The sequence below is a fragment of the Ambystoma mexicanum genome, chromosome 2q (genome assembly GCF_040938575.1).
Source record: "Ambystoma mexicanum isolate Mex_15411 chromosome 2q, UKY_AmexF1_1, whole genome shotgun sequence".
NCBI lineage: Eukaryota > Metazoa > Chordata > Amphibia > Caudata > Ambystomatidae > Ambystoma > Ambystoma mexicanum.
In genome coordinates this window covers 159,614,396-159,627,676 of record NC_090924.1, presented here as the reverse complement: position 1 = coordinate 159,627,676, position 13,281 = coordinate 159,614,396, and the positions used below count along the sequence as shown (strand labels likewise).

The window sequence follows — 13,281 nt, the reverse complement described above, 5'->3', positions numbered from 1 at the left end:
TGCCTGCCTAGGCTCGGGCTGGCAGGCTATTACTGCCCCCTAAGTATGGGTGATTGGTACTATAAGAACCTGAGCCTGGGTGTCAGATCTCAGAGCCATGGATGCTATGCATATGGACTATGCGGGTGCTAGTGTGCTCTAAGTGGTATACAGTGTTAAGGAGAAATAGATAACGAGCACATGGTTGCATTTTTGGTAAAAACTATATATGGGGTGGGGTAAGGGATTAAAAGGGGGGGGGGGTTGGAGAGGGGTAAAAAAGATGGAGAAACAGGTGGTTTGGGGGTGCCCAAATTAAAAAAGAGAAACAAATACATTTTTCATAATTTTTCTTTCACTGAAAAAGTTTTTGTTATTTAGTTGTTCGTTATAAAGACATGGAACCCTTTAAGTGGGGAAAGAAATTTAAGGGGTGGGGGGTCTCTAAGAAGGGGTATGACCTAAGAGATGGGCATGGTGTAAAGAATGCTGGACACAGCCTGAAGTGGGTGCAGTCTCACTCAAACAATACACCCGTAGACCCCGAGACTGTATTTTGGGTCACTCCGCATGGTCTCAGGCTGTCTTGTTTACAGGGCGTCTGCATATATTAAATGAAGGCCTGGCTCGGTTAAAAATTATTGCTGTCTGTAAATAAATCACTCTCTCACTCAGTCTATAAACAATTAAATTAGAGAGAAAATCAACTTTATTTTGTGAATACATCACTGATTAAAAGGAGAAGGGGGACAAATAGCAGAACAGTGGTCCCTGGCTGCTTTGACTTTAATCAAATAAAGCATTTTGGAAGCATAGGAATGACAGATTTTTATATTTGGCCCTGGTGGCATTTGCTCCTACTATATCTAAGCAACACGCCAACCTTACCTGTTTTCCTCGCCGTTTGCAGCATCTGCTTTTGCTTCGAAGACAGTTTTAAACAAAAATAATATGGAAAGTTATTAGTGGCAGACTTTATTACAAAGGGGAAGCAATGGGGATTGATCTCATGATCAGAGACACAAGCTACTCCTCACCGATGAGGCCCAATAAGGCTGAAACATGTCTGGGGATGCTAGTGGTCTTGTGCATAAGGGAAGTGAACAAGCAGTTAAGGTTGGGATTCCCCTTTTGGGGGTGGGACCAAGACTGAATTGCATATGGTCTTTCCCCTTTTGTAATGGCTTAGCAGGCGAAGAACGATTTTCTGGACGGTTGCCCAGAGCAATCCCAGAGGTTAAGATTAATTCTAAACATTACAACCATCACCTCTCTTGTTTTGCTGTAGCCACCCCGAGTTGGACGGGTATGCCCAGACCTGGGTCCCCTGCCTGCTGGGCGTAGAGACCCAAGCTACTCCTCACTAATGATGCCCAATAGGGCCGAAACATGTCTGGGGATGCTTGTGGTCTCGTGCAGAATGGATGTGACCATGCAGTTCGGGCTGGACTTCCCCTTTTGGGGTAGGACCAAGCCTGATTTGCATATAGTCTTTCCTCTTTTGTAATGGCCTGGCAGGCGAAGAACGATGCTATGGCGGGTTGCCCAGAGCAATGGCAGAGTTTAAGATTCATTCTAAACTTTCAAGCCATGACCTCTTTTTTGTTGCTATGCTCCGTGGTGGAAGCTCGCTGGACGGATTTGATGGGAATCTTTTTTGGGGAGGAAATCACATTATCCTCAAAATGAAACAAAAGATCTGATATGCTGTGGATCAAAATAAGGGCAAGGAGGATCTACTTTGGAACTATTCTGAAGATTTGTGTTCCAAGCTTAATGTTGTCTAATCTTAATGGCATTTTCCAGCTGTGCATTGAAACCCTTTAGCAAGGCAGAGTGTGGCTCCAGGTTCTCTCTAGCGAAGACTAAACTAACCAGACATTTAGGCAGACTTATTACATTAATTAGGCAAATCGGCACCCAGATGCCTTGAAAATGGCTAACATTGTGCTATATAAAAACTGCACACGATTACAAATGTCAAGTTGAAAGAGTCAATGGAAGCTGGTCAAATCCTGGGGGATTCTTCAAGTAAAGTAGTGAATTAAGCCTGCGTATTGTTTTCTTTTGTTTTTTTTACGTTGGAAAGGAAGTCTTCAATTTTCAGATTCTTTTTTTGAGGTAGCAGGAAGATTTTTTTTGTTCAAACACAGCATAGGAATGTTATAAGTGAAGTATAGTAGACCAATCTCTGCAAGATTTGACATGTCAAAAAGACAAGTATATTGTAATTGTTTATTTATAACGCACTAAATACCCAGAGATTTCTAAGAGCGGACTCGGGGATCGAACCTGTGTCGTTCCGCATCATCTTGTTTCAAACCAAGTTGCCCCTGAGCTATCCTCTCGAGACTAAAATTGGCAATTGATGATTTCCTTCAATTCCGCATTGACCCAAAAATAAATTTCAGATGGTGATTGATTGACACACCATGGACAGTTAATATCACTGGAAAATCACAGTAATAAATAAAGTTGGGAAACTTAAAAAAGCTATATTTGTGCGTAGACTTTTGAAAAGTAGGAGTCTCAAAAAGTTGGACTTGTATGTTACAGCGTTTAGGAAATCAGGGCTCGTTGAGAGAAGGCCAAGACATTTTATTCAGGAGTTTTCCCAATAAGATGGCTTCTTATAGCTTTCAACATACTTTGTGTTGCAAAACATGATATTGTGCAATATATAATCATAGTAGATGGCTCCCTAAAATAGGCTTATAAAAGCCGATAAATAACATTATGACACACTAGTGATGTCGCAACCTACATGTAATAAGAACATTACATAACTGGAACTGTATTAACGTATTGTGACATCACGATTCCTGCAGTTTAAACCAAAGGGCTACAATTCTTGCTGCCATTGAGAACGTAAGTAAAACCGTGAATAACTTCAGATTACTGTTTTCTGAACACTTTAAAAGATATCAATTGTTAAAGAATACTTCATGGTAGCTTGTTGTTTTGTACACTGTTGGGAGTTTAACACATATAGCAAGAATTGTTCTGCAAGCTCTCACTTTAAACCAAAAAAAAAAACAGCTATAAAATGCATAGTATTAAACTTCTTAAGGTATTTTTTGCAACCTGTTGAAAGCTGCATAATAGCATTTTTCACTCAAAAAAGATTAATTTTAATTATCAACAACTGGAACATCTCTAGAATTACAATACGCAAGAGATTAAGGACTAAAGGGATGGACAGTGTGACTTCGTATTATAAGGTATGAAATACCTTCCTACTGTCATTTCAAAATATAGTTCATGCCTTATAAAGAAAGATTTGGTCACAAAAAGACCCAGTATCCTTGTAACTTACTTTGGGGGGAGGGGGAAGGGGCAAATGAGGTTAGGGGGCATCTCCCCCCCCGTTAAAGTAGTTTAGCAGAATTGGGCACCAAGATAGGGACACAGCTCCTTAAGTTTGCACATCTATCGTGACATATATCCAACGACCAGCAAATGGCTCTCATGCAGTGGGCACCTACCATTTTGGAGTAGATTCGTCCGGTAACGCCCTTCCAGTGTGCAGTTCCACCTCTCGAAGCGGAACTGGTACTGGCACTCCAGGGCGCTGGAGCTGATGGCTTCCACCAGGGTCTCGGCGACCCCTGGGTCTCTTCGGCACATCCTGCGTTGCTTGCGCTCAAGCTTAAGCCGGTCACAGACTTTGTAGTAGGCTTTGACTGCAGCTTCCTCCGTTTCTGAAGTCAGAGGGAGGATGGTCAAGGGTTCAGTCCCGGTCAGCCTGAAAAGGGGGGGAAGAAACAAGGGAAATTGCTCAGTACACTGGCAGAATGGACAGGTCTATCACACAAAATGGAGTGCAATTTGAGAGCTCGCATTGGAATATGATATGTCATATGTGCCAGAGGCCTCGTATCTCCCCGAGAATCACCGTCCAAATTGAGGTAATATGACATGCCAGCATATTGAAGACCCTCACCCTTAAGAACTAGAGTTAGTCACAACTCATTGCTCATTAAAGTTAAATCCAGTTTATGCAAATCTGCTCTCCGCTACCAGCAGCAAGACCGGGTTGTCTATCAGTGTTGGGAATGGTGTGGAGCCCTTTGAAGGTAGTCCATTATAGATTAGGTAAATGCAAGGTCATGGTGAACCGACTCACAGAAAATCCCCTTGGCATGCTCCTTGCTAAGCCTTGGATCAATTGTTCAGGGGTGTACACAGTCAACAAAGGGAAATGTGCATATTTTTTAACAAGGGAATAATATATGACGCATAATCAATGCTTTGAATGTGATGAGAAAACGAGGGGAGGTGCTTTAGATGAGGCTGTACAATAATGCAGCAATACCTTCAGAAGGGACAGGCAACCACACATTATAAAACACATTTCCTTGTTTGTGAAATAAGTTGCAAAAAAGGAAATCTGGTCACTATCCACAATCCATAACTGATGTCTTTGACTATTCCACATATAGTCTAGTACACTAGGAGTGAATGTTTCTGTTGTTGTGGTTTCAATAGCGTACACTATGAACAGAATCAGTGCTATGGATTCAAAGGTTTGGTTACTAAGGCACAGGGAGATGAGATGATTTGCCCAGGATCACACATACTTTGGTTTAGTGATGAAGCCAGGATTTGAAATTAGTCTGAAATGTAGGCACTTGGTATCTTCCTGACTCTAGTTGGTTCAGCTATGGGTCAGCGTTTAGCTTCCTCGGGCTAAAATAATATTCTACTTTATACAGAGAGCATGAAACATACACAAATCACATGATAAACGAGTATGACAATATACAAATCATTATACAAACAGGTTGATACAATGTTATAATTTTAGCTGTATTATCTCCACTGGAAGAGATCTTAAAAAGCAAATGTGTGTGTAGATACACCTTCCAAAAGTCATTGTTTCACACAGCAGGAAGTTTGTTGTGCACTTCTCCAATTTTGAATCACGCATCATCTCCACTGTTTAATATACATCCCACTGACAGTGGCGAGTCCCAATTACCCCCTCAACAGTATGTCTGCAGTCATTCTTCCTAAATTCTCCGCTGATAATAACGATCTGCAGGCTTACAGATTAGGAGTGCCTTTGCAAGTCACCCACTTAAAATAATCGCCCTGGCTGAGAGGACTGAAGGGTTGAAGTGAGAGAAGCAGTGGTTTTATGATAGCCACCTCCAGATTATGCTTTCACTTTATTCCGGTCTCTGCAATCACAAGAGCTCACACTGCATACACCCACCACTGCTGGGGGACAGAGAGGAGCCCCAGCAGACCACCAACTCAGGAGAAGAGATTGGAGATCGCTGGGGCTCTGCCCAGGGATGCCATTTCACCAAAAGCCCAGAAGTAGCAGAAGAGACATCACACAAACCTTGACCTCCCCGATGACATCACATGACATGTCAGGTCATTTGACCCCACTCCAATGACATCAACAGAAGTAAACATATCTTAAAGTGAAATATGCATGTTTCATTCCATAGTTCTCTCCCCATTGAAGGCAGCACTAAGCGCACAGGACAAGCATTTGCCTGTCAGAATATTAATCATGAACACCTGAAAAATAACCCAAGAGAAGAGACTTTCTACAACATTGCTAGCAAAATATGAAAAGGTGTGAGACTTAAATGGGCTTTGTCCATGGTCAGAATAGCTACGATAACTTGAGAGTTATTGGCTGTTGTACATCTTACGGGGAACTCACCAGATCCCAATGCTGCAGTTATTATAGATGCTGAAAAAGCGTTTGATAGGGTTAGCTGGACATTTCTCTGGCAAGTATTTATACGGGTGAATTGTGGACCTCGTTTTTGAAGCTCTTCAATGCCCTATACAATGATGCCGAGGTAAGAGTGTTAGAGAATGGTTGTTTATAAGAGTGTTTTTCTATTCATCCGGGGAAGAGACAGGGCTGTCATGTGTCCCTGCTTTTGTTGAGCCCATGGCCATTAGTATAGGAGAAAACGATCCTGAATCCTCATTTAAGGAATTAGTCCTGATCCTACGGGCGTTTGGACATGTGTCAGATTACAAAATGAATGTTTCCAAGACACTGATCTTTCCAGTCTCTCCCTCTTGTCACAGGGAACTTTTTGGGGTGGGACGGGATGCGTGGGCTGAAAATGGATTTAGATACCGTGGTACACAAATCCCTAGACAAGTGAATAAATTGTTAGCTTCTAATATCCGTACTAAACTCGCGGAGAGGACTGTGGTAAGCTTGAAATGGAAAAGATTTAATTTGACATTGTGGGGAAAAATTCACGTCATTTAGGTGACTCTTCTTCCAAGACGACTATACGTTTTTAGTATGCTCCCTCTTCCACTGATGGGAGAGTTACCTTGTGATATTAATAACTTTCCTGTGTGTGAGGGAATGAGATCCAAGATCACTAAGGATGTCCTCAGGAGACCAGTGCGCTTGAGGGGTTTGGCTTCCCTAATCTTGCTTTGTACCACAGAGCTTTCAGCTTGTGCAGTCTGCACTTCGGTTGAAAGAGGATTCTACTGATTGTCCAAACTGGGTAAATATAGAGAAAGCATCTGATCATCCTACCCCACTGGACTGTCTTCTCAGTATGGAAAATAAATTGGCTACATATAAATCCCCCACACCCCCCCCTTTTGTATTCAATATATTTTGAAAGACTGGAAGTACTGCGAGAGTGCAGGAGTAAAGTACCTTCTTAGCTCAGATCCTTCAATCTGGAAGAACCAAGCGATTCGTTCAAACAACCATAGCTTTTCATCGCCCTGTAGGGGGTCTGCAGATATCTGGAAATTGCACCAGATTCATTATGGAGTCTCAATGCTTACGTTTCAGTTCCTGAGCTGTAAATTTAAGCTGCGGCTGTATGAAGCTCACCAACAGAGTACTCTGCGATTTTTGAGATCTTACTTGCACCGCTGAATGCTTCTATACATGATGAACCCCCTATATTACATTTGTCCAGGACTGTGCCTCTCTCGGCTTCTACATTGTATAAACTTCTTACACCGGAGGGTGTTAATGCCACGTCCGGTCACGGTAGTGCAGTTTGGAACTCTGGCTTGGGTCTTGATCTTTCAGATTGTGAGTGGAACTGTATTTGTACAGGCCCTTATAGATAGAGAATGTATCTTAATTTGAGATTTACTCAACAGCGGATTACTCATTGTGTTCATTGGACGCCTTCGCGAATGAAAAGATGTAAGCTTGTGGAAAGTGATATATGTTGGAACTGTGGGTCTGGGGCTGGTACGGGATTGCACATGGTCTGGTCTTTTCCTATAATTTACTGTTTTTTTGGGATGATGTTTTACAGCACATGGACCGTGTGCTGGATTTTTCGCTTCTTCGCAATCCATTGTTTTGTGTGTTGGGTCTGTTTCCGAGTGACCTTCGTTTGCATGTTGGGTTCCTCTGTTGGGTGTATAGAGCACTGATAGTAGCAAAGTCTGAAGAGTGATACTAGGCCTTCTGTTAATAATTGGATTAATGACCTATCTATTTTATCAAGTAGGGAAAAGGTATCTTTCTAGAGGTTGAACAGGATAAACGGTTATGGAGCTATGTGGGATGTTTTCAATGGATGGCATTCTTAAAGATCTACCCCCCTCCCGTCTTTATTTTTCTTTTTTCTCTTTCTCTCTCGATCTCCTCTCTATCCTTACCTTTTTCCATCTCTGATTCTTTGATCTCTTTTCTGTTATACCCCTATTTGCATAAACATTATAATAATTCGTAGCTGTTAAAAAATATGTTGCTTATTTGTTCAAGTTTTACATTGTATAAGTTCACTTTGCATTGCAGAATTCAATACATGAATTTGGAAAAAAAAATACCTATGACTATGCCCCGAAATATTTCATGTAGACCAGGTCTGAGGGGACATTGTACATGTATTGTAATTGCCATTGTAATACTGGCAGCCACTATACCAATACCCAGGGCTGGCTTATTCTTAGAGATTGCATGCATCATTGTATTTAATAAAAATAAAAAAAAAGTCAGGGCTTCTACACCCTCACCAGAGGGCAAGCCTTCAAAAATGACAGACTGTTCAAAAAGACAAATCCCGAATTTCAAAATGCAGAAAAAAGAAAGTTGAAATAGAAATCCAGAGGCTGCATCAAGGAGAACAGTGTTGAGGAAGCCAGGAAGAGCAGCGCTTAGATGAGGCGATGACCCCACATTTAAGAAGTTGCGTTAGAAAGAAGTCCATACATGGTAAAATGAATACACATTAAGTGAACCTTTATGTGTTAGGACAGTTTATTTTATTTATTTTTTATAATCATTCAATTTACAATTTTCAATTGTATATCAATGTAATGTAAAAGAAAGCACTTCCTTAATGTGTGTTGAATCTTCACTCAAGATTTTCACACACAACTTTTGCAGGCCATTATCTCAGCAACTTGCTTTACTGCTCTACTCTCAACATTCCCTTACATCTTCTGAAATGTTCCCCTTGAGCATCAAACATGCCAGCCTCCAAAACATAAAGAATTCATTTTTGCTGATGTCTCAGAAGGTGATACAACTGTCGCTGCAGCACACTGCTTTAAACACAATCTGGAGTTAATTGTCTGGGAGGACAGCGCAGGGCTTATGCACTCGCCTCAGGAATGGGCCAGACTACACTTCTCAAGGTGAATCCTTAAAGGGGCCAACTAAGCCGTCATCCTTGCAAGGCCGTAAAATTATTATTACAGTGCTTAAAAGCAGGAGAAATCTGACATGAAGCACTATATAAGCAAAATGATTGTTATTTCTGAATGCATTCACCTGAAAATGCTAGGCAGTATCAGGGACTATGCCACGCATTTTAAATCCAGGTATTAAAGGGTAGCACGTAAGTGGGGGTGCTTGCTTGTTAGCACCCACTTTACCTCAACAACATTCTTTTCATTTCAGCAATTTTTATTTAACGCACTGTGCAAAAATAGACGGAAAAGCACCCGATAGCATTAGTTTAAAGGCGCAGAACAATGTAAATCACCCCAAAAAGTACCTCCCATGCATGAAATACAGGATTGCGGTGGCGAGAAATGTCTGAGAAGCGAAGGCTTCGCGGCCGCGCCGGATATTTTTCCACATAGCCCAAAAATGGCTTCCAAATAGACACATATTTTGCGTATCTCCCTTCACACAAATCCGCAATCTTTTCTGACAGCAGAATGTCCCAGAGCTACAACCACCACATTTGGAGTATAGGACACTCAGAATGCCTCCTCAACAAAGTTCTAATGCTACCTCAAAGAAATGTCTTTGTTGTAAATCATATTTGAATGCCAGCGTGATCATGATGCTTTTTGTTTTTCTGGGGCAACACTGCATGGCATTTTTTTAAAACTAGTATAACAATATTATGGGTCGAATGTAGGTATCTACCCCTCCTCCCACCCGCCCGACCCTCCAAGGAAATGTAAGCCTCTGTGCCACGTAATTGATCCCTCAGTTAAATTAATTGTCAAGCTAGCCCTTGCCTAGCTCCCATAACTGCCTCATGACATATCAGGTTGCCCACTGATTAGACTCTTGTCACCCCTGTCACATGAAATGTCCCGTTTCCCGCTGAATCACTCCATATCAATCGTATTTCCAAATGAACTGCCTTGTTCCATGCCCCATTGCCTCTTGAAGTGCCCCATTTGACTCGCATAGCCCACCGAGTAGCTCCGTTGCAAAAGCCTTTGCCCTCTGAATGGCGCCATCCCATCTCTTTAGCCAGAACTCACCCATGCCATGACTCATTGCCCCTGTATTGCTCAAGGTACCTCAGATTACCCATGCATTGCCACATGCCATGCCCCATTGCCCAGCGATTTGCCCCACAGCACTCTCATCGTCATGCCACATCCCATTGCCCCCATACATACCATGGCCTTCTCTATCCCGGGACTGGCCCACCCCATATGGACACTGTCGGAAAAGCACACATAATGAATGAAAATAAGACATTTTAAACTCAGTTTTATGACGCATTCATTTTCTTGGAAGAAGGCTCTGTTTTGGGTAGCTAAAAGGAACTTTGTGGGGCTGTTCAGAAGCAAATGCACACATCAGTTCTGATCAACCAAGCATTCATATTTATTATGCTCTTTTCTGAGACAAAGGGGGCTCCCAGGGCCCGATTCATGGAATATTTGCACGGTTCAAAGTGATTTCGCACTGCTAAAAAGTGACTTTGCACTGCCGAGACAAACCCGTATTCATGAAACTGTGCAAAGTGTATTTTTGCAGTGCAAAGTCAGTGCAAGTGGACATTTATGCAGTACAAAATAAAGGACTTTACACTGCAGAAATGCACGTTGCACAGTTCCATGAATCGAGGTTTGAGTCGGCAGTGCAAAGTCACTTTCAACCCTGCAAAACATTCCATGATTCGGGGCCAAGGATCCATCACTCATAAAGAGTGTTCCAGTTAAATGCTCTGCTGATAACAATTGCGATAAAAGATCTGCAAGGCTGCAGTGGGAGGCACCATTGAATTTGCTCTGGCAGCGCAGTCCATTCACCTATACATCACATGCATCCACTGACCGCAGATGAAGGCTGCAGTGTCCGTGAGCACACACCGTCTGGTGGCACCACGAAGGACGCCCACGCCTTGTGCTGGTCTTGCTGAACTCACTAATCTATTTTACAGACTTTTTACCTGTTGTATAATTTTGAACACTGTGGGCCGATTCATGGCATTTTTGGCACGGTTCAAAGTGACTTTGTACTGCTGAAAAGTGACTTTGCACTGACGACACAAACCCTGATTCACTGAACTATGCAAAGTGTATTTTTGTCAGTGCAGTCATTTTATACTGCAAAAATGATTTTGCACTGACTTCGCACTGCAAAAATACACTTTGCACAGTTCCATGAATCTGGGCTTTTAACGACAATGCAAAGTCACTTTGAACCGTGGAGCCCTGTGGCTTTGAAGCACGTTGGCCCCATATCATGGGCATGTCAATGGATCATTGAATGGATGAGGGGATTGTGGTCCGAAGATCATGGAAGGGTGATAACTTGCAGACCTCCACAGGCAATGTTCCCAAACCTTTGGAGATTAAGAATGTAGAAGAGCGCCCCCTCACGCCCAATCACTGCTTCAGTTTCCATGAAGCGTGGGATTAACGTAAAGAAGTGCGCTGCAGTCCTACAATGGCTCGAAGCCCTTAATGAGCTCCCACCAAGTGATCAAAGGGATACGTCACATGCTGAGCAAACCAGGGATCTCGCTCATGCGATGGGGCTCAAAAGTCACGAAGGTTGGCTTTCGCTTCGCCACTTTACCCCGCCTCAAAAAGTCTAAAACGCCCCCAGGTGGGGGTGGTAGCTGACTGGCCCGTGAGCGGTGCACTTACTTCAGCAGAAGTAACGTTCACCTTCTCACAGTAAGATTGTGAACATCGGAGGAGAACGTGGGTACTGTTGGGGGTGACTGGCGCCCCCGCGCGCATCGCCGCAAGCCCCGGCACCAAGGACTGAGGCACACACGTCCTTCTCGATTCGGGCTTCCTGGTCGCTCTAACGCGGCCGGGAAACGCCCCGTTTATTTGTACTGCACGCGACAGCGTGCAACGTCACGCTGCCGCGTGCGCGCCCGTCATCGGGCAGCGCCACACTCCTCCTTTTTCGGGGAGAACCAACGATCACAATTCAACTATACACTGCAAACCAAACATCACTGCAAATAGAACAAGTCACAAACCCCGATGCCATGAACACCCCTTTATTAGCATCCACCCGGGTCCCCTTAGCTAACAGTTCTCACCCCTCGGATCATCAGCCAAGTGTCCCAGCACGTAATCAGTGAGGCGAGCAGGTTTCCCTCGCCCAGCCCTCTGGGGGTACCTCCGGCTCGCCTCCGGCACGGGTGATCTGTCCACCGACGGGCCCTGGGCTGGGGACTCCGGCATGCAGGGTGGGTCTCCCTCATCCTCCGGGACTCCTCCCAGGTCCGGTTCAGGAGGTGGGTCAGTTCTGGGATCCCTAAGCTTTTTGAAGAAGCTTACATTGCGAGTTACTTCCGACCGGCCATCTGACGCAGTTACCATGGAGCCCCGGACCGCCACAACGTCCAGTGGCTCAGGCTCGTACGGCAGGGAGAGCTTTCCATGTGGATGTCGGTTGCGAATGAGGACCTCATCGCCCGGCTGCAGCTGTTGTGGGCGAAGCCCCCTCCGCACGTTATCTTGCTCAATTCTCACCCGCCGGTCCATTTCGAGTTGTTGGTTATCGATCACCGCAGGCTCTCTTTCTCCTACCTCTGGCAACAATCCTCGAGGACACATCCTGAACAGCGCCTCCGCCGGGGCCACCCCCGTGGACGCATGGGGCGTGGTGCGGTATACCCTCAAGAATTGGTAAAGGGCTCTTGTAGGGACTGCCCCTGTCCTTGGGCGATCCTAAAGGTCTTATTGAGAGTCCTCATCAAACGCTCTGCTTCTCCATTTGCTCGAGGCCAGAGGGGTGTGATCTTCCGGTGCACCACCCCACAGCTCACCATTAGTTCTGCAAACCGTTCACTCTGGAATGGCGCACCATTGTCCGAGCACAGCGTGTGTGGAAACCCATGAGCCGCAAACACTTTTTCCACAGCCACAACCACGTGCTCAAATGCCACGGACTCCACCTCGGGGTACCTGGAGTACTCGTCAACCAGGACCAGGAAATGGGTGCCCATGGTGGTGGACCCGAAGTCGGCATGAACTACCTCCCACGGATGGGTCCCCCTCGGCATTACCTCTATGACTGGCTCCCGCTGTACAGGCGATGCTGCCTGGCACCAGACACAAGCCGCCACAAAGTCATCCACCGTGCGTTCCAGCTCGGGGAACCACACCTTCATCCGGAGGCGGGTCTTGGTCTTGGTGGCCCCTTGATGACCCCGGTGCGCCAGTGCAATCACCTCGCCCACCTTTGACTGGGGAACTACAATCCGATCACCCCGAAGTAACAGGCCCGATGTTGAGAAGGACAGTTGTTTGCGGACCTTCCATAGTTGCTCCAGCCCAGTCCGGGCTTCCTGAGTGCGCCCCGCCATAGCCTCGAGCGCTGACTTCCAGGAGCCTTGCTGCATGGACTGCCTCAGAAACTTGAAGCACTCATCCTGTGCCGCCGCAGCCTCCAGCTCCTGAAGAGGCATGGCATTCGGCGTGGCGGCCTCCACTACGACTCGGACATGCTCCTCAGCTTCTTCTTCACAGGTGTCTCGGTCCCCTCCTCCAGGCACCCCGGGGTGTGTGGAGAGGTAGTCAGCTGCGTTATTCGCCCCCGGTCTGTATACCAGAGTCACACCATACTCCAACAGAGCCAGCATCCACCTCTCAATGCGTGCT

At 45.0% G+C, this 13,281-nt stretch overlaps 1 protein-coding gene across 1 annotated transcript in view; it reads right to left on the bottom strand.

Annotated features, from left to right (window-relative positions):
- The window catches only part of WNT9A (Wnt family member 9A), a 239,158-nt gene that overhangs the window by 63,961 nt on the left and 161,916 nt on the right, over nt 1–13,281 (bottom strand). The window contains exon 2 of the mRNA XM_069647079.1: nt 3,465–3,724. Coding sequence (XP_069503180.1) covers nt 3,465–3,724 — 260 coding nt within the window. The remainder of the gene's footprint in view (nt 1–3,464; nt 3,725–13,281) is intronic.